The sequence below is a fragment of the Balaenoptera acutorostrata genome, chromosome 20 (genome assembly GCF_949987535.1).
Source record: "Balaenoptera acutorostrata chromosome 20, mBalAcu1.1, whole genome shotgun sequence".
In the NCBI taxonomy this organism is placed as follows: domain Eukaryota; kingdom Metazoa; phylum Chordata; class Mammalia; order Artiodactyla; family Balaenopteridae; genus Balaenoptera; species Balaenoptera acutorostrata.
The window spans coordinates 38,743,153-38,769,671 of record NC_080083.1 but is presented as its reverse complement, the minus strand read 5'-3'; the positions used below and the strand labels follow the sequence as shown (position 1 = coordinate 38,769,671).

The window sequence follows — 26,519 nt, the reverse complement described above, 5'->3', positions numbered from 1 at the left end:
ACTGCCAGGAGGGGGCACTCAGGGACTGGAAAAGCCCCTGCCCGCCCACTGACAGCCGCAGATTCCTCCATCCTCCCCTTTCTCCACAGGAGCAGCCTCAGATCTGGGAGGCAGCCTGGAGTCTGGGTTTGTGACCCACACATCTGGGCTTGGGTACCAGCCCCATCCTTCACAAGCTGTGGGACCTTGGACAGGTAATTTCACCTCTCTGAATCTCCATTTCATGCTCTCTGATAAGGGGATCATAATGCCTACCTCATAATACAGTAGAGAACCAAAAGTAAAACCAAAAGCATGGGTTCTGGAGCCAGACTACCTGGGTTCAAGCCCTAGCTGTGTTATTCACTAGTTGTGTGACCTTGGGCAAGTCACTTAACCTCTCTGTTGTTCATCTATAAAATGGGGATTATGCTCATAATACCTACATCATCATAGGTTGCTGGAGAGGATTAAATGTGTTTAATATGAGTAAACTGCTTTGAGCAATACCTGGTACACAGCAACACTCCATAAATATTTACAAAAAAACAAAGAGTGCATAGCCTATAGTACAATTTTTTTCTTCCCCTACAATGAAGATATATATATATAATATATATATATATAATATATATATATTATTATATATGTTTTATAATATGAAGTTATTTCATATATTTTAAATATACATTTATATATAGAAAAATATTTTTTCTGATGCTACATTATTATTATTTCTTAAAAAGTTATTTTGATTATTTTTTTTAAAAGATGACATGAAGAAAATTAAAGGTTCCCAGTAATTTTACTCCATAGAAAAAGCTATCTTCAACATTTTGTTGAATCTCTTTCCATATATATATATATATATATATATATATATATATATATATATATATTTTTTTTTTTTTTTTTTTTTTTTTTTTTGGCCGTGCTGTGCAGCATGTGGGATCTTAGTTCCCCGATCAGGGATTGAACTTGCACCCCCTGCATTGGAAGCGTGGAGTCTTAACCACTGGACCGCCAGGGAAGTCCTCTTTCCATATTTTTAAACGTATGTGTTAAACATATATATTTTTTCTTCCACATAAATGGGATCTGTGTGTACTCTACACACTCTTCTGCGACCTTTTTCATTATCTTTCGATGTCAATTAATAAAGATCAACCTAATCTCTTCTGATGACTGCATAGTCATTGTAGGAAATGTACCATAATTTATTGAACCAATCTCCTACTGAAAGACATTTAGATTGTTTCCAATCTTTTTTTTTTTTTTTTTTTTTAAAGGATTTTCTTATTTATTTATTTATTTATTTATTATTTATTTTTGACTGTGTTGGGTCTTCGGTTCGTGCGAGGGCTTTCTCCAGTTGCGGCAAGCGGGGGCCACTCTTCATCGCGGTGCGGGGACCGCTCTTCATCGCGGTGCGCGGGCCTTTCTCTGTCGCGGCCCCTCCCGTCGCGGGGCACAGGCTCCAGACGCGCAGGCTCAGCAATTGTGGCTCACGGGCCCAGCTGCTCCGTGGCATGTGGGATCTTCCCAGACCAGGGCTCGAACCCGTGTCCCCTGCATTAGCAGGCAGATTCTCAACCACTGCGCCACCAGGGAAGCCCCTGTTTCCAATCTTATGCCATTATAAACAATGCTTTAAAAATATCTCCATATATTTATGTTTGCAAACTTGTCCTATTAGCTCCTTAAGATATATTATCATGTGCAGGATCAAAGGAAATGTGCAATTAAAAATTTAATAGATATTGATAAATTCATCTCCAAAAAGAATCCAATATATATTCCAGTCAATAGCATTTCCTTCTACCTCATCAGCACCGGACAGCATTATTCTTTTTAATATTTTCTAATATGATAGGAAAAAAATCTTATTGCTATTATTTTTATTTCTTTACTATTGAATTGAACATTGGTATTTCACTCTATGTACACTGCCTGTTTATCTCTATGCTGCTCTTTATCTTTACATATTAAAAATATGTCTATCAATACTTTGTCATGTATGCTATAAACTTTATAAAAAAGCAATATATCATTTGCCTTTTTAGTTTCCTTACCATCTCTTTTGCTGTACACAGATTTAAAATTTCATATTTTCTCTTATACCTGATTCACTTTGCTGTACACCTGAAACTAATACAACATTGTAAATCAACTATACTCCAATAAAAATTTTAAAAATAAAAAATAAAATAAAATTTCATATAGTCTAATTTGTCAAATTTTTCCTTTGTGACTTCTGGGTTTAATAAAATAACTCCCTTTCTCCATAATTAAAGATTATTATTAAGTTATTTCCTGAATTTTCTTCTGGTATAATAGATATTATTTCCTATATTTAAATATTTAATCTAACTCAAATGTGTTTTTGTTTATGGTGTGAGGCAGGGGTTTGCCTTTACTTTCCAAATGTGTTCTCCCAATACTACTTGTTTACTTTTTTCTCCTGATTAAAAATGCCATCTGTATAATAAAGTAAATTTCTATCCTGTTCCACTGATCTTTCTGGCTCTTCCTATACTACCTTAATTTATTTTAGGAAATGTACCATAATGTATTTAACCAAAACTTCATTCACCTCCTATACCTATCCCCTTCATATCTCCACTTATATCCTTTTCATAACAAATTATTAGCAATTTTGTCATATTTATTCTTCCATATGTAACTCAGAATCAAGTTTGGGAACTTTCTTTTCAAGTTTCCACAGAGATGGAACATCTTCACAGAGATGTCGTGCAGATCAAATGAGCTCAAGCAGAGGTTCTCAACCCTGGCTGCACAGTAGAATCACTAGGGGGTACTTTTTAACATACCAACACTGGGGTCCCACCTCCACAGACTCAGATTTCATTGATCAGGGGTGTAGTCCAGACACCAGAAGTCCTCCAGAGGATTCCAATGTGCTGCCAAGATTGAGACCACATAGCTAAAGCGTGTGAACGTGCTCTGAAAAGATGCCCTGTTCTCTCATGCCCTGGCCAGGCGCTGCTGTCTCCTTAGCACGATCACTCACCCGCACCGTCTTGTTCTCCATGTTGATGGTGGGGACGCTGGTTCGCAGGAACAGGGTGGCCCAGCTGGCTACCCTGACTCGGTCAAAGTCTTTGTAATCCTGGAGGGAGGAAGGATGGGTCAAAAGAAGCAGCTGAAGCCGCTCTGAGCCTCTCTCCTGACCCTCCCTCAGGGTCAACAACAACCCCCAGGACACCATCCCCCCATCCTTAAGCAGCACCCAAAAGGACCTGACACCAGGCCTCTCCTCCACACACGAACACACGTCATTCATTCATCTGTGCGTCAGGTCCTGTGCTGGATGCTGGGGACAGCAGAGACAATGAAGGTCACAGTCTAGGTCCGGCCTGTGGGCTAAATCTGGCCCATGACCTGCTTTTGTAAATAAAGTATTTCTGGCACAGAGACACGCCCATTCATCTATGTATTGTCTGTGGCAGCTTTGTGCTACTATGCAGAATTGAGTAGTTGCAACAGAAAGCACGTGGCCCACAGAGCTGAAAAGATGTTTAATCTAGTCATTTACAGAAAAAGTTTGGTCTAGGTGGCACGAGATGGCTGGCACTGCAACCCAGAGCAGAGCGTGGTAAGTGGCATGCGTGGTTTCTGAGAAAGTTCTGTGGGTGTCCAGAGGGAAGAGGTCATTTTCAGCTGGAAAAGTCAGAAAAGACCTCGCTGGTGGTCTCTGAGGGAGACTGTGAAGCCTGAACAGAAGTTTACATGCAGAGATAACAGAGGGGAGCCGGCATCCAGCGGGAAGGAACAGCATGGGCTAAAGCAGGGAGGTGGGAAAGTAATGGACACGTGACAGAATAATGGACATGTGAGAGAAGGTCATCTTGGCTAGAGACAAAATTATGTCATATCCCCCACACAGATGCACAGACTAATACTGACACAGCACACAGTAACAGGTGCACAACCCAGCACGTATCAATCTCCATGCAGTCACTGACACACACTCGGGCACACACATGCACTCTGGCCTCATCTTCTCCCTGTTGCTCTCCCTGCCCGGGTGGGTGGCAGTGGAGACCTCCAGACCCCGGCACTGACCTCGATGAAGGTGCTGTTCCACACTCGTGCCTGCACTGTCACATTGGTGATGACGGGGGCATCAGGAATCTGGCACTCCAGCCACACACAGCGGGTGTGGTCACTGCCACAGCTCTGAGGTGGGCAGGGAACACAGAACACGAGACAGTCTGGGTCTCTAGATTCTTCAGGCTTCGCCCCTGGCTTTGTCCCACCCATGGCTGACCTGAAGGGGCTTGCCCTAATCCCTTCACTCATGCACACCGCACTTACGTGTTTAAGGCACATTCTTTGGGCCAAGCATACATAGATGCCAGCGACAGGGAGAACGGGAAATCTGATCCTTGTTCGTGTAAATGGGGCCCAATCCCAAACGCCACCTTTCCAATGCCTTCCCACACTGAGCCTTTGCTCCTGCCGGCTCCCTCTACTTGGAAGGCCACTCCTCCCTCTCTACCCAGCTAGACCTCAACTTGCTGCCCAGGCCTGTTCCCCTCTCCCTTCTGACAGAGGGCGCCCTGTACCCCATCTTCATCTTGCCTCTCCCCATTCCCAGCCCTAATGATCAAAGCTTTGAGCAGCTATATCACCCCCAACAGGTGGGGGCTCCTGGGAATAGAATCAGTATTTCTTCCTTTAGTCCACCGTACTGGCTGCTCCCCAACACAAGGCAAGGGCAGCGGGGTCCCTCTGAGGGCAGGAGATGAGTCCCTCCCCCTGACTGGAGGCTCCTGAAGGCAGGGGTCACATCACCTCATCACACTGGGTTCTCCTGGAGCGTAGCACCTATCTCCCTTGCTTCGTGTGTCCCCAGGTGCCCACCCACCCTGTGATGGGTGGGCACAATCCCCTCCAACCTTGCCCTGGTCACTCACCAGCTGGATCTCAGACTTGGCTTTTTTGGCAGCAGCCAGAGTGACAGGCAGGGGGCCCTGGCCTCCCCCGGGGTCCAGCTGTCGCCGCCTGCGTTGTGGAGATGGCGGCCTGTCCCCAGGAACCTGAAGGGGGAAGAGGCGATTTGTTGGAGGGAGGATCAAAGGTGAGGAGAGGACGAAAGGGCAGGTGGAGGTGCAGGTCCCAGAGATGTAGGAGGGGAGGGAGAGGAAGACGCTGGCCTTTCTGCCCTGCAGCTTGCAAAGGAAATGAGATGCAAGTGAACGCTTCCCCTGGTGTCCTTACAGAGAGAGTGAGGTTGAGAGGGTTGACAAGGTCTCCAGGTGGCCGGCAGTGCCACGACCCATTGCCGTGGACCGTGATCTCCGTGGGGTACAGCAGCCACTTGCCATTGCTGACTTCATAGGGCCACTCCAGTCCCAGGACCAGGGTACCAAGGGCTGCCAGCCCTTCCCCCACTGGGCCCACCTGTGGGTACAAGGGGTGTCATGGCCACTGTCTCCTGGAAAACCACCTCCACCTCACCAGCCCCCACCCTCACACCCTCAGACCCTGGACCCAGATGTCCCCTTACCTGGAACTCATACTTGAGAGGGCTTCCCACATCCTCCACAGTTTTCATGCCAGACTCGCCCATCACTGTCCCCCCAAAGAAGCTTTGTAGCCGGTGACTCACCCTAGGGGTAAGAAAGATGCTGGAGTCACAGGGGATGGGAGGGGCCCTTGCAGGGGGGGGGGCACCAAGGTTAACTACAACTCCTCTGATATCAGGCAGACCTGAGATAAACCCCAGCTCTAGTATTTACTAGCTGTATGGCCTCAAGCAAGTTATTTATCCTCTCTGAGCCTCAGTTTCTTCATCTGTAAAGTGGGGTTAATCTGTTATGCAGGGTCACTATATAATGGGGCTGTTGTGAGAAGACAATGAGATGATGTATATAAAATCCTTAGCATTGTATATATGTGCCACATCTTCTTTATCCATTCATCTGTTGATGGACACTTAGGTTGCTTCCCCTAGAGTCTGTCATACAGAGTGAGGTAAGTCAGAAAGAGAAAAACAAATACCATATGCTAACACATATATATGGAATCTAAAAAAAAAAAAAAAAATGGTCATGAAGAACCTAGGGACAAGACCAGAATAAAGACACAGACCTACTAGAGAATGGACTTGAGGATACGGGGAGGGGGAAGGGTAAGCTGGGACAAAGTGAGAGAGTGGCATGGACATATATACACTACCAAACGTAAAACAGATAGCTAGTGGGAAGCAGCCGCATAGCACAGGGAGATCAGCTCGGTGCTTTGTGACCACCTAGAGGGGTGGGATAGGGAGGGTGGGAGGGAGGGAGAAGCAAGAGGGAAGAGATATGGAGATATATGTGTATGTATAGCTGATTCACTTTGTTATAAAGCAGAAACTAACACACCATTGTAAAGCAATTATACTCCAATAAAGATGTTTAAAAAAAAAAAAATCCTTAGCACAACAAGCTCTCATGAAATGGTAGGGCCACACCAACACCTTAGCCCCAGAGTTTCTGATTCCTCCACTGCTACCTGCTTTGCAAGGAGAATAATAATAATAGTAACAGTAATGATAGTGATGTTGTTATGTCTTGGCCTAAGGATTCCAAGCCAAGAGAGGTGTCTCAGAGGAGCTTGAGAGACACCTTAGGGAGGGGAGACCCTAGCTCAGGCCCAGCAGGTTGGGGATGGGGGGAGTGGTACCCACATGCTGAGCGAGGCCTGGAGCGTGTAGTCCACCAGCAGAGTCAGGGTCATGGGTGACAGGTCATCCTGGTGACTTGACCTGGGGAAAGAATACAGAGGGTAGGGGAGGAATGTGTCAGCTGAGGCTGGGGTGGGGGGGCCCAGGACATCTCAACCTTGACATAGACTGGCTTCTCGAGGTCACTCACGTGGAGAGCTGCAGCTGTGCCTGGAGTTCCCTTGTGTGCAGGGTCACCCCAATGACCTCGAAGGCGATGAGCAGCTCCATCTGCCATGAAGGTGAGGGAGGCAGAGAGGGGCGTTTGGGGCCAGGCAGGGGTGATGCCATGGGGAAGCGAGGGGCTGAATGCTACGCTAAGGAGTTGGTTCTCTGGCCTCCCCCTCCCATTCAGGGTGTGGTCTCCCACTGCCACCTGTCTCCACTCTTCCACCTTCCTAGCCTCATCTGTTTCCCTTTTCCCATTCTCTTCTGTTAGTAACATCTCTGCTACTTTTGAGCCACATGACCTTGAGCAATCACTGAAATTTTCTAAGCCCATGTTTCCTTTCTGTAAATCAGCATCTACCTCCTCAGAAGGTTGTGAGAATTATATCATATAAAAGAAGCACAGCCTTGGGGTCAGGGCCTCGCACATAGTAGGTGCTCAGCAAAATCGGTTTCCTCACCTCCACCTCCTCTAGCTTTGTGCATAGCTCCCTAGTGGCCCCATTTTTCTGTCTCTGGGTCTCTCCCCACCCCCTACTGTATCCCCCCCTCCTCCACTCTGGCTCTTAGCTTCAAGGAAGCCTGGGAAGCAGGCAGGCAGAGTGAAGATACGGAACTCATCAGAGGAGTAGCCTGGGACCCACAGGGCTGGAAGGGTGTGGTCGGCGCTCACCTTCTGGTTCCGTTTGAAGGGGTTCCCCAGCTCGCAAACGATGGTCTCGTTGGCTTGGCAGGCTCCAGCCTGAAGAAAGAAGACAAATCAGATCTGGGTAGTCAGACTAGGGCTTGTCCCGCCCCTCTCCTGTGGTACAGGGCCTGAAGCCCTAGAGGCCTGAGAACCGAGTTCCCCTAGCAGCAGAGACGCTGCAGGCACCTGAGGAAGCCCAGCCTAGAGGAGTTGGGGAGCGGGGGGAACACATGGCAAATGACAACACATGTACACGACATGTATGAAGGATGCATATACACGGTGGAGCCGTGATTGGGCTCCGAGGGGGCGGAAGGCACTCACGGGGCGCACTGAGGACAGCAGCAGGGCGGGAGGCACCGCCAGGGTGAGCAGCGCCTCGTGGGCGTCTTCCCCAGCCCGCTCCCGGCTCGGGGTGTTGGTCAGGTAGATGCTCAGCAGCAGTTTTCGTAAGTCTCTATTGTACTGGAGCCTGAGAGGGGAGGAGCCCCGGGCTGAGCCCAAAGCCCCGCCTCCGGGCCCGCCCCAGACCTGTTAGGCCCCGCCCCCCAGAATAAAGCCCCTTTTCTGGCCAGGGAAGGCCAGTCTTATCAGCTCCCACCTCGCTAATTAAGGTCCCTCCTCTCCGGCTCGCCTCTCTCTGAGACCCCTCCCCTCAGATCTTACCAGTTCTCTCCCCTCTTCCAGACCAATAGGGCCCCGCCCCTCAATTCCCCAAAGCCAGTGAAGTCCGCCCCACCCTTGGCCAATCCCCGCGGTCCAGAGCGCACCTGCTCAGCCGCTGCCCCAGCTCAGACACGAAGGCCGCCCGCATCTGCAAGTTGCTGTCGCACTTGTTGTCCGGCCCGCACTCCTTCTGGAACTGGACCTGGGGGTGGTCGGAGGCGTGGAATGACCACCACCCACAGCGCCCTCTCGCCCCATAGCTCTCCGGGCCCCTGTCCTTCGGCCCCACCCACCTCCGTGTGGTTCTCCAGAGCCTGCGCCTGGTTGAGGACCGGGTAGGCGTCCAGGGACCGAAGCCCCAGTCGGGGGCGCTCAGGCATCCGCAAAGGTAAAGAGTAGTTCATGGAGATGATGATGGGTCGGAGTTTGTCACGGACGTTGTCCTGGGAAAGGAAGGTGAACTGAACCCAGCTCTGCACTGCCCTCCAAACCAAGTTGAATCCTCACACCATCCTAAACCCCTAGGGAGGAGCTGAAGGGCCCCACCCCGCCTCAACCCTGAAAACCCCCTCTAAGGCTGAACCCCTTCCCGTCTGATCACCAAACTGACCCCACTGGTACCACCTTGACCCACAAGTGAGAAGGTGGGGCTCCTCCTCTCCAGGGATCCCTCTGGGGGGAGAGTTGAGCTTCCCTTCATCCCTGGGGTTCCCAGGTTGAGTTCTCCCTTCTCACCCTGATGTCCCAGAGAGAGCCTGAGCCTGCCCCTACTAACAGATGCCTTTTCCCCAGAGGTGAGCTGAGGCAAGAATTTCACACCCCTCACTGTGGCCCCCATCCGCACTCTGAGGGTCTCTCTCTCCCCTCTACCATGGGCTGGGTGCTGTGCACTGTACCCTCTACTTACCTATGGCCTTCCAGGCCGACCTGCCACCTCTGTCTCTGGGGAGACCTCACTCCCTCACCCTTGACCTTGGGGACTCTGGCTACCTCTTCCTGGGACCATGGAGCCCATGTGCCACCCCTCGCCCCTCCCTCACCATCAGGAGCAGCTCCAGCGTCTGGCAGCGCATCTCGGGCATGGAGAAGAAGCCATGGAAGATAGCTGACTGACTGAGGGCAAAGCGGAGCCGGGGTGGGCGGCGGTCCCGGTCGGCCTCCAGAGTGTAGGCCAGGGCTGCAGGTGCACAGTGTGGTCAGCAAGTGACCAGGTGAGCATGCCCTCCCCCTCGTCCTGCAGCCCAGCACTCACTGATGTTCCGCCTGTAGTTGGGGTCCCCGGCACTCTGGTTGTAAGCAAAGCACAGCTCTACCTGAACACTGTTGAGGGTGGGGGACATGGAGGAGGGTCTGGTCACAGTGGGACCCAGATATCCAGGCCCTGGCTTTCACCCCCTTTCCTGGGCAAGGGGGAACAGGGCCCTTCAGGAAAAAGGCAGGGACAAAACTGGGGAGTCCACAGGGTTGGGCTGGGGTGTCCCCGGCCCCTTCCCTCCCCACTCTCATCAGAGCCATAGAAAACAGGGTTAGAGGGCACCAATGAGGAAACGGAGGCCCTGACAGCAGAAGGAGTTGCCTGAAGTCATTAGTCAGTTGTTGGCCCAGCCCAGTCTTGGGCAGGATGCCCAGTCCAGATCTCCTTCCCCACCCCGCCCCCCGCTTCCCTGCCCTGTCTCCCCCTGCCTTCTGATCCAGTACCCTCATTCACACACAGACCTTGGGGTCAGCACCATCATTATTGTAACCATCTTAGCAACTAACATTTTTTGAGCACTTAGGGTTTATAGAGAGCCATGCTAAGGGCTATTTGTATATTATCTCATTTGATTATCACAGCAGCCCTGTGAATTGGTTATTAACTTTGTTTTATAGGCAAGGAATCTGAGATTCAGAGAGATTAATTTGCTCAAGGTGGCTCTCTCTCCTTCCCCACATCCCATCACTTAAGTGTCTTTCTCTTCCCTCCTCTTCCAGGATCTCACTCCCCAGAGCCCATCCCCACCATTGCAATGGGCATAGCTGGAATTTGAACCAGGCCGTCCAGAGCTCCCACTCCCAACCACCGTGCCCTATTGCCCCCACCCCCAATTCACCCATTACCTCCTGCAAGGAGTTTTGCTTTTTAATGAGGTTGAGTAGGGAGGGCCATGCTTACCCAAGAATCAACCCTTTAATGGTGGGATATCAGGAGTTGCCAGGGGAGGGTTTTGGGAGAGTCTTCCCATACATCAGGAGGAATGGGTGGGCAGGGGCCTGAGGGTCTCACCAGGAGGCGGCTGTGCAGAGTGCAGGGTCCAGTACAGATGGCCTGGCCACCAAGGTCCTGTGGAGGATGTTGATGACAGGCCGGGCCCTGCATAGAAAACCCACAGACATCAATGCCTCTGGCCTGTCCCAGGCCAGGCTGGGGTCGGGGCTCAGGTTTGCATGGACATGACGCTGAAGGTGGACAGAGCTGGGGCTCCACGCAGACAGGGATGGCGGAGAGAAAGGCCCCCATCCACTGTTGCCCTGGCTCACCGCAGCAGCACGATGTGGTCTGACAGGCTCCCCACCAGCAGGTCTGGGTAGAAGTTCTCATCCACATCCATCTGCCCACTCAGGGAGTAGCCAAAGGTGGCCAAGCCAGGCAGTCCCAGCTTCTCTCCGTGTATTACCTGGAGGCAGAGGGAAGTGGTGGGGACAGGCTCTGGGGTAGGCTCCAGGGAGTAGGGCCCAGGGGGAATAGGGAGGGGTGGATGAGGGAAAGGAGGAAGGGTCCCTCCATCCCTGTCCATCCATACCTGCTGGGGCTGTCTGAGGAGCCCCCTGGAGCTGCCGTGGTAGATGTACACTTTGCCCAAGCCCTCAAAAGGGGCTCCCACAGCAACGTCTGGGGAAGAGAGACGGTACAGGGTCACCCCGTGTACTATGGGCCCCACAGTTCCCCAACCCTGTGCTCCAGGCCACAGAGCCCAGCATGGCATTGACCTCCCTGTCAGACAGTGCTCAGAGCATCAGGGAACAGAGCTCTGTGGCTCAGGAGTAAAACTGGGACCACTGGGCACCCAATTGCCTCTTCTATATGAGGGAAATGAGGCCCAGGAGAGGGAAGTGACTTACCCAAAGTCACACAGCAAGTTAAAGTCTCTGGCAGGCCTCAACCCCAGATTTCTGACCACTGGCTGTTGTTTGTTTTCCCTTATTGCAGTGCGTTCCTTCTCCCCCACCAACCGCCCCTCCAGACACCTGGTTCTTCTAATGACATTTACCAGCAGGGTCACAGAAGCAGGTGTTCCCCATTGGTGACTCTGCCACGCAGTTATCAAGCACTCATCTCATCCAATCCTCACAAGAGTACTGGCAGTAGGTACTATTTTTTTTTTTTTCTCTTGGCAGTAGGTACTACTGTCCCCACTTCATAGATGAGGAAAAAGGCTCAGGAAACCCAAAGTCACACAGCTAAGGAGTAGAGAAGAGGCTCTAAGCCCATGTCTGTCTCTGTGTGGGGGCTGGGATTTTAATCACAACACTATAGTGAACTCTACTTGTTAAAATGGCCAGGCTTTTTAATTCGAACCATTATTTCCACAAATAAATCCAAAACATTTTGTCTTCTTAAACTTTCTAGTTTTCTGCTTTTGATCTGATAAGGTCTAGGTAACCAGAAAGCCAAGCTTGTTAGAAAAGGAAAAGTAAGTAGGTCCTGAGTGACAACTGGGCAACTCTTCTATCAGTAAGTGCTTGGGCTTCATTAACTGGAGTTTCTAGCACCCGTTTGGTCTCTTTAGCGGCGCCTCTGCCTTCCTTTTGGTTTTCAGGTATGTTCTGGGAAGTTGAGGTTGTCAGAGAAATGATTTACGGGTACGCCAGGTGATCCCGTGGCAACCAGGCTCAACCCCTTGATTTGTCCCTCTCCTTGATACACCAGGTCTGATTGGTCCCCAAGTCCTGCAGAGCACTAATGACATCCCCTATATCTGGGACTTCTACCTTGTCCCAGCACTTAACGTCCCACACCTGATACACTATATTCTTGATCTTAACACCCCCAGCCTTGCTCCCCACATCCATCCATCCCACATCTCCCTCCAGAATCATCTTGCAAGGTACCAATCTATCATATCAAATCCCTGCCCCCAAATCTTTTTAGACACCCCTCTGCCATAACCCAAATATAAAGCCCTAGTTTTTCTGCCTGGCTTTCAAAGCGTCCACCCCACCCCTACACTACCTCTCCAGCCTCACCTCTGATGTGAACAACCCACACCTACTAGATTTGAGCACATCAGGCAAGTGTACCACACTCATATTGTGCCCCTTCTCTTCCCTCCACTGTGCACACTCAGCCCAGCCTTTGATGCCCGGTGGTACGTCCACTCCTCCAGGAGGTCTACCAAGCTCGCCTCTGTGGGGGCTGCCTTTGCACACTGTGTCTCCAGCACTGCTGTGAGCTCCCCAGGCCTGGGCCCCAGCCTGTCTTCTCTTCGGACCCTGTCAAGCCTGGTATGCAGCTGGCTCGCAGTCAGTGGATGCTGGGGCAGGAGTGTTGGCTCATACCCTGGAATCCATCCTGGTTGATGTCACCGATGCTTGCCACGGAGAAGCCAAAGGCAGAGCGACTGGGGCCGTGAAGAAGGAGGGAGGGGTGGGCCGGGAAGGAAGTGCCTGCCTGGTTCATGAAGACATAAATGGCACCCCCTACCTCCTCTTTCCTCTCAAAGTAATAGGGGGCACCCACCAGGAGGTCCTGCCACCTGCACAGGAGAGAAGAAGGTGGAGATGGGACATGCAGCATAACTCTTACTTAGCAGACACAACTGTGCCAGGCAGGGCACATGACTCTACAAATGGCGCCTCTGGCCATAGGTCGTGGGAAGGACAAGGGAGTGTCATTGTGACCCGTCTAATAGAAAACACATGTGTGGAGAAGCCATGTAGACCCAGATCACACCCAAACAGCCCACATCCACTAGAGCCATACAAATGACAGGCATAGACGAGGAGATGCAAGCCTCATGAAATTGACATGCAAGCATCCAGAATCCCATAAAGTCTGATTGCAAATCAACATGCAAAATTGACTAGCAAATCCCTGCAAACAGCATGCAAAGAAATGCACAATTGCAAACCTCCATTTCTCTGCCCTGGTTTGGGCAAGCCCGCCCCCCTCACCATTCTCCTGGCCCCAGAGAAATGTCCCTGGATTCTCACCCATCATTGTTCAGGTCTGCCAGGGCAATGGCGCTGCCAAAATAGGCGCCCACCTGCCTGCCCTCCAGCACCTGCCTCCTCCGCAGGTCTCCACCTGCCTCCTGGCTCAGCAAAAAGACAGCGCCCACATGTTGGTGCCGAGGGGCACCCGTCACAATGGTGGTGTTCGTAGGGTGCAGGATGGCACTGCCCACCTGCATCGTGTAGCCTGGGAAGCGGGGAAGGTGGTCAATCAAGGCTTCAGTAAGTTTTGTCCCCTTCTACTCTGGACCCATCTCCCAATATCCCCCTATTATCTTCTATTCCTCTATTCTAAGTTGGGCAAGAAGGTGGACCTTGGATGCCCAGCCCCGAGTCCTGCCTGCACACTGGACCGTGAGCTCCAGGAGGGTCATGACTCTGCATCTTGGGGGCATACAGGTGGTGGTCAATAATTGTGTGCTAGCTGAACTAAATGCCGCTAGTCGCACTGCACCCTGGCCTCACTCTTCCACCAGACACTGAAGGTGAGAGGGCCACTGAGCCCCTTTCCTCCTCTCCACCCAAAGGGCCACCACAACTGGACTCACCGATGTAGAGGTTGCCTTGGTCCCCTGGGTCCTTGTAACTATATTCGGATAAATCCCAGTCCTTCCGCTGAATCATGTAGCTGTTTCCTTCACAAGGATTTGAGGAGGGGGAGTATAAGTCACCACTCCTTTCCTCCACTCTGTCCAGGCCCCCCACCTCCAGATAAGGATAATAATAACCCCTTTTATTTGTGAGTACTTTGCCTTTTGCAAATCACTTCCTCTTTATTTTAACAATTCTGTGAGGTAGATTGATGACCCCCATTTTGCAGATGAGAAAAGTGAGGCTCAGGGATGGAGAGCTAGTTGTCCAGCTGGAATCCAGTCATCCAGGCACCCGGATACTAGATGACATTTCCCTCACCCTAGACACCAAAGCCAGACTCCACACCATTATCTCCTCCTAATCCTGCCCCCAAACTCAGGCTGTCTACCCCTACCCTGCTCCCCAGGGCTGCTGCTGGAGAGTACCTGTGGCCCTGCCAAGATTCTAAAGGACCAAGGGGTGGGAGGTAAGACTAGCGGTGAGCAGAGGCCTCGGCCTCAGGCAAGCCTAGAGCTGTGACTACGCCCTGGGCTACCTGTTGGTCAAGAGGACAAAATAAATAAATCATTGCGATGTAACATAGAGCATAAGAAATATAGTCAATAATAATGTAATCACTTTGTATGGGGACAGATTGTTTCTTCACTTATAGGGGTGATCATTTTATAATGTACTTAAATGTTGAATCACTATGTTGTACACCTGAAACTAACAAAATATTTTATGTCAACTATACTGCAATTCAAAAAAACAAAACAAGATTCTGGGCTCCCTCTGTCTGTTGATTCTGCAATAGTAGGTGCAGTAAGGGAAAAGGGGCCACTGTTGCTACAGCCTATGTGGTGGAGAGAGGCAGGTGGAGGGGGTGTGAGCCGTCAGACTCCTGAGAGGCAGTATGTGGTGTGGCAGATACAAGCATGACTTCGGATACAAGGAAATCTCTGCAGCCCTCCCAAAAGATTGCCCTGTATGTACTGACATGAAAAGATGCCCACAGTTTATTGATATGTGAAAAGGAAGTAGCAGAACAGTATGTTTAATGTGATTTTGTGTGTGTGTGTGTTAAGATACCTATACATTCTAAAATAAATCTGGAAGGATCCACAAGACACTTAGCCGTATACACTGGGAAATGGGACAAGGAAGATGGGGGAGAAGAAGGGCACTTTTCCTCTTTATTTTACTGTACCATTTAGTAGTTGTACCAGGAAGGTGCTTTATTTTTTAAGTTTTTAAATGGTTAACCCGGAGTCAGATGGACCTGCATTCCAATACAGGTTTCAGAACTTACTGTTGGCCTTGGGTGATTTACTTCACCTCCCTGAGGCTCAGTTTTCTGTAAAATGAGTATAATAATACTCGTATTTTAAGATTAATTACGATAATAGGTGTAAAGCCTCTGGTACCTAGTAAGCACTTTAAAATAGCAGAGGTCGAGGTAGCTGCTGATGTTGGCAAACGAATGCTCTCCTCTGCCCTCTCGTGTGGAGGCTCTGGCAGGCTGCCCCAGGGCCTAACAGGGGTGGTGGCCTCTGCTCCTCTTCCCTTCCCCCACGGTCCCCACCTTTCCAGTTGTAGGCACCAGGAGCGCCGAAGTACACAGTGTTTTGGGTGAAGCCGCCGCTGGCGCCCAGCTGGCACATGCCGGTCTCCAGGTAGTCGGTGTTGCTGTTGCACATCTCGTTGTGGTAGGTCTGCCAGTCATCACCGGGGTCCAGCTCCAGGTCGTTGCCCCTCACATAGCACTTGCCCACCATGCGCCGCTGGTCCTCCGACCCCGACCACAACACCTGGGTGTAGCGGTGGGCACAGACCTGGGGACCCCAGCCCCCACCAACGCACACAGCTGAGCCCGCGGCAGGGACTCAGGAGCAGTGTCTCCACAGCCCTGTGCACCTCTGGCTTTGCAGGAGATTAGCGGAAAGAGGTCTCCCGGCTTTTCTTTCTTCCCACAGTGATGCCTGGACCTGCATTGCCTTTCCAGAATTCAAAAACCTGCTCTGAAGGCTGGGAACACTTTTTGGAAGACCAGAAGGTACTAGATTTGAGAGTGGCTTAGAGATCTTGGCAAAATGAGAAAAGGGAAAAGGATGAGGGAATGTGGGGTTCAGGCCTTTGGGTCTAAAAGGAGCTAGACACAGAGCAGGTTAGGAATTTGCTTCTCTGCTGTCCCCTGATGACCTTGCCCTCTTAATGAAAGGATCAATATTAGAATAACAACAACAACCATAGCAGCAGCGGCTAACACTTACTGAGTGCTTACTGTATGCCAGACACAAGTCTGAGCTCTTCACCTATTAATTCTTTTAAGCCTCCTACCAGCCCTATGGAGTAGGGATAATTATCTTCCCCATTTTAGATAAGGAAACTGAGGCACAGAGAACTAAGAAACCTGCTTAAAATCTCACATCTAGAGAGAGGCAGGGGATATTCAGACAAAGGCTGTCGGGCTCCAGGGTCTGAGCTCTTAAGTATCAGGCTGTGCCGCCTCTCTTGAAGCTTCTCCCTGCACGTGGGAGGTTCTCCATACAGAGTTATTGGGCAAATCAATCAGAATAGGGTATTTGTAAAACAGCCCGGGGCCAGGGGAAACCCAGAACCAGGCCTAGTTCTTGTTTGCTTGCCGTTTGTGTCCCCGTCCAACTGTGAGCCAAACCCATGCTCGTGCTGGCCTGAGCCTGTCCCAGGCCACTACAAAGTTTGTAGTGCGGGCTCAGTGCAGGGCACGAAGGACGTGCTCACCAAAAACGGACTGAATGAATGGATGGGTGAGCAGAAAACTGCTGAAGGACCCAGGATCTAGAACGGACTTAAGTGGAAACCTGGACCCACACCATCCTTAACAAAAGACTAGAAAGGGTGTTTCAGTGAACTGGTCAAACCCGGAGCTTATGACAGTGTTCAAAGGTGACGGCTATGGGGGTGACGGTTGACTGGAAAGGAGAGGGCTTTCTGGAATGATGTAAATGTGCTATTTCTTTAATGGGTGTTGGTTACACAGTGGTATAATTTGTCAAAACGCAACTGAAGCAAAATCTGTACATTCACTGTATGTAAATGTTACATGAATTTAAAGATGAAAAATAAATTGTCTATCTGGGACTCACAAATTGAGATCCCAGGAGCCAGCACCGATGAATGCGGGCAGGAGGTGACAGCTGACAGCAGGGAGCGGCCCCCAAAGCCCAGCCGGGGGTGCTGGGGCAGCAGGGCTGCGCCTCTCCCGCCAGCTGGCCTCCCCGGAAGGAGGGGAGGAGCGCGCCCAGGCCGCACTGCCTGAGGCCCTCTCTGCCCTTTCCATCTCGCAGTTCCCTCAGCTCATTCCTACGAAGGGTGAGCACCCCCCCGGGGGGGGGGCAGTGGGTGATTCAGACAGGACCCAGGCTGGCCCTTGGAGAGCGCCAGACACCCTCCCCACCCCCACCCCCTGCTACAAGTGCAGGATGAAGGGACACACATGCCGTGGAGACATACAGCCACAGAAATGGACATTTGCAAGGCTCCAGCTCATGCACAACGGACCCTTCTCCTGCCCTCTGCTTCCCTCCGAAGCTCCTGGGAGATGAAGGAGAGGGCTGGAGGTGGGGGGGACCGACGGTGAGCGCCCACTTACCAGGACTCTGCCTGCAGGGCCCTGGCTGGCCACAGTCACCCCGAGCCACATGTCCTCAATAATGTGATGGTCAGGGTCACCTGTGGGCATGAGAGGGGTCATGAGCCAGGGCACCTCACCCCACCCTCCCAGCGTCCAGAGCCTCCAGAGGGCAGGGGTTGGTCCCTCCCGGATCTTCCACTCCAGCAGGGCAGCCCTCCCTCCCCGCCTTCTCCAGCCCATCATAGTCAGAGCTCCACAAATCCCATCTGGGCCCACTGTCCTCTAGGACCCCCTCTTCCCAGCTGGACGAGAAGGGACTAGAAGCTCCCCAGGTGAGCCTCCTGTCTCTTCCGGTCATTCTCTCTGTGCTACCCCCTCCACCAGGCTCCTGACCCAGTGCCAATTCCCAGGCCCTCTCCTCACTTTTCTCTGCAATGTCCATCCGCTCACAGTCGTCCTTGTGGGCAGTGAGTGGGCACAGGTACACGGCACCGGTCTGGTTGGTATAGCCATCAGGCACAGCAAGGTCCCGGGGGGCGCCAGCCAGGAGCCTGGGGGCAAGAAGGTAGGTAGACCCGGGCTCACAGTCTCCAAAGCCCGCTTCAAACAACTCCCTGCTCAACGTGCATGGGCCAAGCATCTGTTCTGTGCCAGGCTCTGCCGTCGAGAGATGAATGGCTCCCCGCCCCTGCCCTCGAGGAGTGCCCAGGGTAGGGGAAGGCAGGCAAGGAGACAGACACCTGTGGTCAGTGCCTCATGAGAGGAAAGCAGGGAGCAAACCAGCCCAGACTCTGCGTGGGGGGCAATCAGGGAGGCCCACAGAAGAGGGGACCCTGGCCTGAGTCTGATGACCAGGGCTTACCAGGTGAAGAAGGGGAGGAGGGGCTCTGTAGGCAAAGGTCTGGCATGTGCAAGAGCCAGGAAGTATGAGCAAGAGAGTGACTCAGGGATCTGCAAGGCCCTCGGTACAGCTGGAGGCCAGAAACACGGGGAGGGACAAGAGGCAGGGTGCGAAAGGGAGCCATGGAGGGATTTTAAGCAAGGGAGCGACATGGCCAGATCTGGGTTTTGGAAGGACTGTTTTGGCATCTGAGTGACATAATCAGATCAGGGTTTGGGAAGGAATGCTTGGCCTCTGAGATGAAGGTAGTGGGGAAGAGAGCAAGGCTGGAGGAGTCCTGGCACAGGGTTCAACTTGCAGGGGCCTGAGGAGAGGATGTGTGAGGTGGTGGGGAGGGGTGGGTGCTTGGAGACCTGGGTCCTACCTCTTTGAGCCATCTGAGGACTTAGATCTGGGGGCGGGCACTGAAGAATGTGGGCAGGAAAGGACAACTGACCCTAAACCAGAGCTGGGTGAGCTGAGGTCAGCAGGGCCCTTAAGTGACCTGGGCGATGTCTACTCTCCCCCTCCCCACCATGTTGAGACAGACATATGAGGTATAGGGGCGGTGGCAGGGGAGCTGGGTACCTGACACTTTGGACAATGTGGCCCCAGGGCAGAGTTCTTGGCTGGTGGGCATGAGAATGGGGATGGGTGAGGACTATAAATCACCTTGTCCCAGCCTGCCTGGAACCCATCTTTAGGGACACCAACTGCAAGTCCCTGCAAGGATTCTTAGGGCTCTAGCAGCCCTTCCCATACCAGAGAGGTGACTAGAGGAGAGGAAGGCGGGTGATCAGCCTTGAAATATTATCTCAAAAGACAGTTCTTGGACCACCAGAATCAAAAATCCCTGCGATATTTGTTAAAAAGGCAAATTCCTCAGCCCACCGCAGACAACCTGAATTGAATCTGAGGGTGGAGCCCTGGAACCTGCGTATTTAACATGCATCCCAAATAGTCACACCACAGTTTGAGAACCCAGCTCTACCACCCCTTGCTCTCCCAGCATCATCTGTCTGCAGCCTCTGGACGTTCTGCCAAGACGACCTCCTCAGTCCTGCTGGACCCAGCCTCCTGGGTGGCAGGCACCTCCTAGGTAGGTACCCCTCCATCCGGCCCCAGCAATGCTGTCACCTGAGGTGCCCAGCTCAAAACTTGAGTGCCAGGCCCCCTGCCAGAGTCTGGATGTGCAGAGCAACAGCCCTGCCTGCAGCTCCTGCCTGGGACCTGAGAGTGAGGGCTGCAGGGAGTGGGCAGGGCAGGGCCTGGGCATGCCAGGGCCTGGGTGCCTCGGCCCACTGGGTGTCAGGAATGTGCTGCCTGGGGGTGCCGGGAAGGGGACCTCTGCCTGCACCTCACACCTCAGCTCAGACCTCACCCTGGGGAAGGGTTCCTGGGGGCAGGGGTATAGCTTCTCTAAGCAGAGCAGGGCTGGGAGCTCCGGCAGGAAGGCTGGCAGGGGGCCAGTGTGGCAGCCAGGCCCTGTTAGTCACCCTCTGTCTGGGCTGGGGAGGGTGCCTAGCGAGTCCGCTGCCTGACCACCCATGGACATCTGCCCCCAGCCGGACAGGTGCGAGAGGGGAGCTGCTGCCTGTGGGAAAGAAATATCTCAGCCTTGGAGCTGAAGGGCCTGGTTCTAGGTTTGTTCTGCCTCAAGGGACAATTTCTTTTCCCTCTCTGAGCTGTGAGTGCCTCATCTGTAAAATGGGACAGCAGCTGTCCCACCACCCTCCAGGGTTGTTGGGGGAAAAAGTGGGTTCATTCTTTGAAAGGGCCTCCTGACTGTGAAGCCGAGGCCAACGTGAGCACTGTCGTTCTGCTTTCTTGTGGCACCAGGACTGGCCCTAGCACACCCCCAGGCCTTGCTCCGGGGACCCAGGAATTTCTGCCCCACTGGGTTAGGGGACCTGAAGCAGAGCGCACAGAGCAGACTAGTTCAAGTGTTTAGATGGGGCAGAGGATGAGACAGAAGTAAAACTTCCATGGCCTAAGGCAATCAGTCAGGTGGGGGTGGGGCACTGGCAGCTAGTCATTCTAGGGTGGGAGCTCAGATTTGGCTGGAGGTGGCAGCTGGGGGTTGGCTACAATGAACTTGAAGGGGTGGGTCCAGGCCTCAGTGGGCAAGGAGTCCCTGGAGAGCCCACGTTGCATTCCAGGGCGTGCAATGCAAGGGAAGTGTTGCCGTGCCTACAGCTCTCCGGGCGCAAGTTGTCAGGGTGGGAGGGAGGTGGCTGAGGAAAAGGGTGGCCACGCCTTCCCAGCTCCGTCATCTTAGAGGGAGTGGCCTGAGGGACCCCTCCTCTTTGCCTCCTGTGGTACAGAGCAGGCAGAGCTGGGCATGAACAGCAATTGGATTGACATAAATCCCCTTACCACCTATACCCTCTCCACTCTCACCCCGCACCAGCCTTGTGCCCATTGATGGGCGGTGGGGCAGGGTCCTAATCCCAGCCCCGCATCCCAGGCCCCTCCCTCCCCAGAGATTCCACAGGGAGCACCCCCCACCTCCCTGGAGTATTTTTAGCTCCTACTTGGCCCGCTTAGAGGCCCTTTAAGGCCCTCTGGCTCCCAGCCCAGGATCCAATGCGTCTACGGCCAGAGGACTGGGAGTAGATGGGGGAAGGAGGGTGTACAGAGGGCCGGGTCCAGCTTCCTCCAGCCACAGTCAGGTGTGGGAAAATCCAGAGGGTGGGAAAGATATTACTGGTATGTAAATGAATGTAAGTTACTATGCAAATGAGCACATTGCTCCTGCTGTTGGATCTGGTCCAGATCAAAGAGTCCAGAAGCTGATCCCTCCCAAACCACCACTGAAGTCACCCTCCCAGCAGCAGCCAGAAGCGGGATGCTAAGTGGGATGCTTTGCCCAGCTCTTGGAGCGAGGAAGAAAGGAGACCGGACTGCCTCTTTCCTGGAGTCAGGCTGGGCTGGGTGGGAGTAGGTGTCCTTCCAGGAGGTAGGGAGATGAATAAAATGACGTCTCAGGGGCTTTCAAACAGCTGCCTCTTCACCTTATCCTTTGGCTCCAGGCAGACAGCCCCTCCTGGCCTTTGTGGAGGCCCCTGAGCTCCAAGTTCCGGAGAAGCACTTTCTCACTCCTGCCCCATCACTCTTCCTGGGGCAGTTCAAAGCTAATGAAACAGCCAAGTAGAAAGCAGTAGAATCAGAGGAGGCAGGGGAATGGGGCCCAGGGGTGTCAGGGCACCAGGCTGGCTCACCCCAGAGAAGAAGGCCCCCTGAGGGATACTGGGGTGGGGTGATGCTCAGAGAAACAGCCTGTAAGATTCAACTTCCCAGACTCCTCACCTCAGGGAGGCACTGGGGTAGCCCCAGTGGAAAGACTTCAGTTAACAAGGAGGGTGCAACGGGTCCAGCACTCAGGCGGCGGGCCCCCATGCCTTACTCCTTAGGCCAGGAAGCCAGTTGGGAGGGGTCCCACTCCAGCTCTGAGCCCTGGGATGGGTTGGGGGCAGCTCTCAGATGCCTGGATCCCAGCTCTGTGCCAATCCTCCTGACTGAATTATCCATGTCCCCAGAGGCTTCTCCTGCAGTAGCTGAAACTGCAGCCCTCTCCATCCCCGCCTTACTTCTCCTTACGCTGCCCCCCAGCCCCCTTTCCCCTCTGGTGACTCAGCCCTAGAATCAGAGCAACAAGCTGGAGAAAGGGAGAGAATGAGAGAGGACAGGAGAAAGAGGCCTTGCTCAAGCCTCCAATAATAAAGAACAAGGCTGTTTTTCTCATTTCTTCTCCCTTCCCTGGCTCCTTAGTATTTTTTCCACATTTGATCCCTTAGGGCATTCTTCATGTCATCTAACCTCAATCTCCCTTGCTGTTACCGCCATCCTCTTCCTTCTTTGTTTAGTTCTGACCAAGCTCCTTTCACTTCATTTTCTACAAGATCAGGCTTCCCCTACCTCCTGCCCAGTTTTAAACTCTCTGGCTTGGCCTGGTCATTGAAGAGAGCCAGAGAAAAAGGACACTATGCATCCAGGCCTTCTGCTTGCAGCCACAGCTGCTATGCCCATTTCCTCTGGCACGAGCCTTGGAGGCTGCCAGGTACCTGCTCTGCCCAGGGAAACATGTTTTAGGAGAGCAAGTAAGCCTAGTTCCTGCCTACCTCAGGTATGAGCTCATCTTCCAGGAGCTGCGGCCACCCCCGCCCCAGGCTTCCCAGACACCCTCATTTCCAGGCAAGAGCCCCAGAGGTATCTCCCATAGCCCACAAGGTCAGGCCAGACCAGGACACCTGGATTCCCAGGAGGGAATGACAGAACAGCTGCTGGGGGAAGGGGGGGAGGTCAGTGACCATCTCCCCGAGGAACAGTCCCTCTGCTTCCCCAGGGGTCCTCATGTATCTCACGAAGAAGCCCAGAGAACCTTGGTTCCCTGCCCTGCTCCTGACCCTCACTCCAGAGACTGCGGAATTGGGGCCGGGGTTGCAGTAAGCCTCCGATGCTGTGGGCGTGGAACCTCAGTCTAGAGATGAAGGTGATGGGGAACAAAGACACACCTGGGTTTTTAACCATTTCTGGAATAAGGCCTTCTTTGAGAATATAATGAAAGCGATGCTCTCCCCTCCTCCAGGCCCCAGAACAATGCACAAACACGCAAGATTTTGCATACACTTTCCAGGTTCCCTGCATCTCCTGAAAACCTTCAGTGAACTCCAGGCTAAGACTTTGTTCAGGATCATGAACCCTCCCCCTTTTCCAAAGGGACTTTGAAGCTAACAGAACTGCCACTTGACTTGCTGGTTCCCCTGAGCTGTGCACTCAGGCAGCTGTTTACATCTGGCTACACAGCTGGCTGCAGCTAAGCCCAGCTGGCCCAGCTGATTCTCCCAAAGGGTCATGGGGCAGAATTCAGTGAGATGAGGAGATGACCCAAGATGTAGAAACACCCCTGGAAAAGTCTGAGGATACCCAAGTGAGTCACCCAGAACGCTATCTAGAACTACCTGCCTCTCCGAGATTCATTAGTTTTAGAAACTTCTGGGCTCCTGGCAGGCCTAATGTCATCTCTAGCCGCCCAGGAAGAAAAGTAGGACCCCTCTGCTCAGCCATCTTGGGTGAGGTCCTTGGTTAGTGAGTGTGCATCCAGGTCCCAGCTTCAGCACAAGAGGCCTCAGCTGCTCCTGGGAGAAGTAGGCAGATGCAGAGCATTTTACACAAATTATCTCATTAAAAGCCCACTATCGGGCTTCCCTGGTGGCGCAGTGGTTGAGAATCTGCCTGCTAATGCAGGAGACACGGGTTCGAGCCCTGGTCTGGGAAGATCCCACATGCCGCGGAGCGGCTGGGCCCGTGAGCCACAACTACTGAGCCTGCGCGTCTGGAGCCTGTGCCCCGCGACGGGAGGGGCCGCGATAGAGAAAGGCCCGCGCACCGCGATGAAGAGCGGTCCCCGCACCGCGATGAAGAGTGGCCCCCGCTTGCCGCAACTGGAGAAAGCCCTCGCACGAACCGAAGACCCAACACAGCCAAAAATAAAATAAATAAATAAATAAATAAAATAAATTAAAAAAAAAAAAAAAAAAAAAAAAAGCCCACTATCACCCCATGAAGAAGGCATGTGGTTCCCCTCCCCCTGACATGTAAGATAATTAAGACTCAGGTATTAGCGACAGATTCAAGACAGGAAACTGGCAATGGGACTTGGGAGCCTCTTCCTTCTCCACAATGCCAAGTTGCCAACAGAGGCAGGAAGGAGTATATAGATCCAGACCCAACCTCTCCTTGGGGAAAACTGGCCCAGAGAAGGGAAATATCCTGCTTAAGGTCACATAGCGGAAAAAAAAAAGGGGGGGGGTTATTACAGAATCTATTATTTACTCCAGCTTTCCATTATTTACCCTTGCTTTTCCGATATTCTCTTTACACTACATTGCCTTATATCATGCAGATTCAGCATTGAAAATCTGAAAATCTTTTTCTGGGCTGGGGCAGAAAGAGCACCAATATAGAAACGTGTGCTGATGGTCACTTAGGGTCTCCAAAAGATGGAGGAGTGGCTAAGGCCAGACCGCAGCTGCTGGGGCCAGGCTGGGAAGGGTGTGGTAGCCCTAGCCTCTGCAGAAGCTAGATGGAATTGAGGCCAAGTAGGTAGGTGGCCTGGGCAGGGGCTGGGCCCGGAGGGCAGGGAACAAGGCTGGGGCAGTCTGAACTTTGGACATTCCAACTTCCTCAAGTTTCTGCAGGTTCCAGCCAGAGTTGAGAAAGGTTTCAACACACCCTTTATCTGACCATGTCCTCTTGCTCAGCAGGGTCTGACATCTCAGTAGGTCAACCAGAAGAGCTACTGCCCAAAGAGGCCTGCCTGTCCCGTCCTAACAACCTTCCCTCCTGGGGCAGCCTCACCTTCCCCAGCTGCCCTCTTCCCCTAACTGCCAACCTCAGCACACTGAGCCCATGCAGAGAAACTTCTCAAACTTGGACACGCCCCTCTGGGCATGAGTAAGGGGGGCGGGGGTGGCAACACAAGCAGCTGGATGCTCTCTTTCCCCTCTCTCCCCTCTGCCTAGCTCTTTCTCCTCCTTCTCCTTGCAGCTGTTGGGAAAGGAGAACAGAAGAAAGAGAAAAACACTATTTCCCTCCTGAGACCAAAACAAACACACTCAGGGTTGAAGATTCAACATGAATCCGTGGAATGCGGGGAGGATGTCTGGTGGGAGGGCATCACTGCTGGGGGTGGGGGTAGGTTGCAGAAGACCAAGCAAGAGTTGGGACAGCTGCTCCTCTCACTTCTACTTCCTCATCCTCAAGGGGTCAGAAGGAGCGCCTGGACAGCTCCAAACGCCCAGACTCGCCCATCTCTTCACTCTCCAACCGCCAAGCAGTTGAGAAGGCCCTTCAGTGTGGTTCTGCTGAGGGTGTGGCTGGTGGGCCGCAGACTATGTGCGAGGTGGGGGCAGACTTAAATGCATGTCCCCGTAGGTTCTTCCCAGGAAAGGGGAAAGGTGTTTATCTTGCAGTTTTCCCCAGTTCCCAGCCCTGGAGAGAAGAGGCATTCGGTATACTAAGTACCCAGTTCACAGAATGGGAGGGGGCTCAGGAAACGGGGACCCCCACTTCTACTCTCAAGAGAGGTTTAAAGGCCTGAGGGGCTGAGTCTAGACTCGTTCTGGCCGGGTCAGCACTTGCCAATAATTACTGCCCCCCCCATCCCACACCCAATCCCTTTACTTCCCGCCAAGCCTCGGCAGCAGAAGGGCCGCCTGGGTCCCCGCTCCCTTAATCGTCGCTCCCCAGAGCTGGAGGTCTGCGAGCCTGGAAGCCAGCTGGCCCAGGGCTTGGACTCAACTCGGGATCCGCACCCTGTACACACACTCGCCCACTCCACCCCGGCCAGTTTCACTTACAGGTAGCGCTGCTGCCGCTCCGTCTGCCGATGGAGGGCGACCGAGTAGCCGAAGAGGCTGCCCGGGTTCCCGGCCTCCTTCACCACCAGGAATCGCGTGTCCAGGTTGAAGGCGGAGGCGACGCGGTCGCTGGCGGCCACCATCAAGGCGAGCGCGCAGAGCATCGAGCGTAGGACGCGGGCGGCGCGGCTGGGGCCGGGGCCCATGGCTGCGGACGGGAGCCGGGGCCCGGGCGAGAGCGCGTGAGGGCGTGGAGCTGGGAGTGAGGACCTGTTCACCTGCTCCCCCGCGCCACCGGAGAACACTCTGGCGTCCGCTTAGTTGAGCCCCGAAGCGCTGACCAGTTTCTGGCCCCCAGCCCTGGCCAGTCTCACGTCCGTTCACGGTCTGAGCTCTCAGATTCCCCTCTGAGGTCCGCGGGTCTGTTCTCCCGCCTGCACTGTCCCGGGTCACCGCCCCCCTGCCCCGGGCACCCTGCCCCCCAACTCGTGCCGGCCGCGCCCACTTGGCCGCACTGTCGCCTCCGATCCGGGCTCGGCAGCGGATCTGGGCAGGCAGACCGGTCGACCCCAAGGAGGACGGGAAGGAGGGGTTCCCCCGCTCGCGCCCCGCCTCTCCACGCCCAGCCCCGCACCTCCCCA

General features: G+C 53.1%; 1 protein-coding gene across 4 annotated transcripts in view; it reads right to left on the bottom strand.

The window, feature by feature from the left end:
- ITGA3 (integrin subunit alpha 3) overlaps window positions 1–26,519 on the bottom strand; it is a 30,147-nt gene that overhangs the window by 3,493 nt on the left and 135 nt on the right. For 2 of the 4 annotated variants that reach the window (XM_057535919.1, XM_057535920.1), the window contains exons 1-23: window positions 25,879–26,508; window positions 18,061–18,188; window positions 17,656–17,735; window positions 15,607–15,856; window positions 13,997–14,083; window positions 13,428–13,635; window positions 12,774–12,970; window positions 11,018–11,106; window positions 10,755–10,891; window positions 10,501–10,587; window positions 9,487–9,554; window positions 9,275–9,411; window positions 8,528–8,677; window positions 8,339–8,436; window positions 7,893–8,040; window positions 7,554–7,622; window positions 6,864–6,943; window positions 6,677–6,754; window positions 5,513–5,615; window positions 5,224–5,406; window positions 4,920–5,042; window positions 4,066–4,179; window positions 3,011–3,109 (exon numbers count right to left, since the gene is read on the bottom strand). In XM_057535919.1, coding sequence (XP_057391902.1) covers window positions 3,011–3,109; window positions 4,066–4,179; window positions 4,920–5,042; window positions 5,224–5,406; window positions 5,513–5,615; window positions 6,677–6,754; window positions 6,864–6,943; window positions 7,554–7,622; window positions 7,893–8,040; window positions 8,339–8,436; window positions 8,528–8,677; window positions 9,275–9,411; window positions 9,487–9,554; window positions 10,501–10,587; window positions 10,755–10,891; window positions 11,018–11,106; window positions 12,774–12,970; window positions 13,428–13,635; window positions 13,997–14,083; window positions 15,607–15,856; window positions 17,656–17,735; window positions 18,061–18,188; window positions 25,879–26,084 — 2,919 coding nt within the window. In that variant the 5' untranslated portion in view covers window positions 26,085–26,508. Of the gene's footprint in view, window positions 1–3,010; window positions 3,110–4,065; window positions 4,180–4,919; window positions 5,043–5,223; window positions 5,407–5,512; window positions 5,616–6,676; window positions 6,755–6,863; window positions 6,944–7,553; window positions 7,623–7,892; window positions 8,041–8,338; window positions 8,437–8,527; window positions 8,678–9,274; window positions 9,412–9,486; window positions 9,555–10,500; window positions 10,588–10,754; window positions 10,892–11,017; window positions 11,107–12,773; window positions 12,971–13,427; window positions 13,636–13,996; window positions 14,084–15,606; window positions 15,857–17,655; window positions 17,736–18,060; window positions 18,189–25,878; window positions 26,510–26,519 lie in introns of those variants that run through there. The other 2 variants (XM_057535918.1, XM_057535917.1) reach the window with 2 other exon arrangements.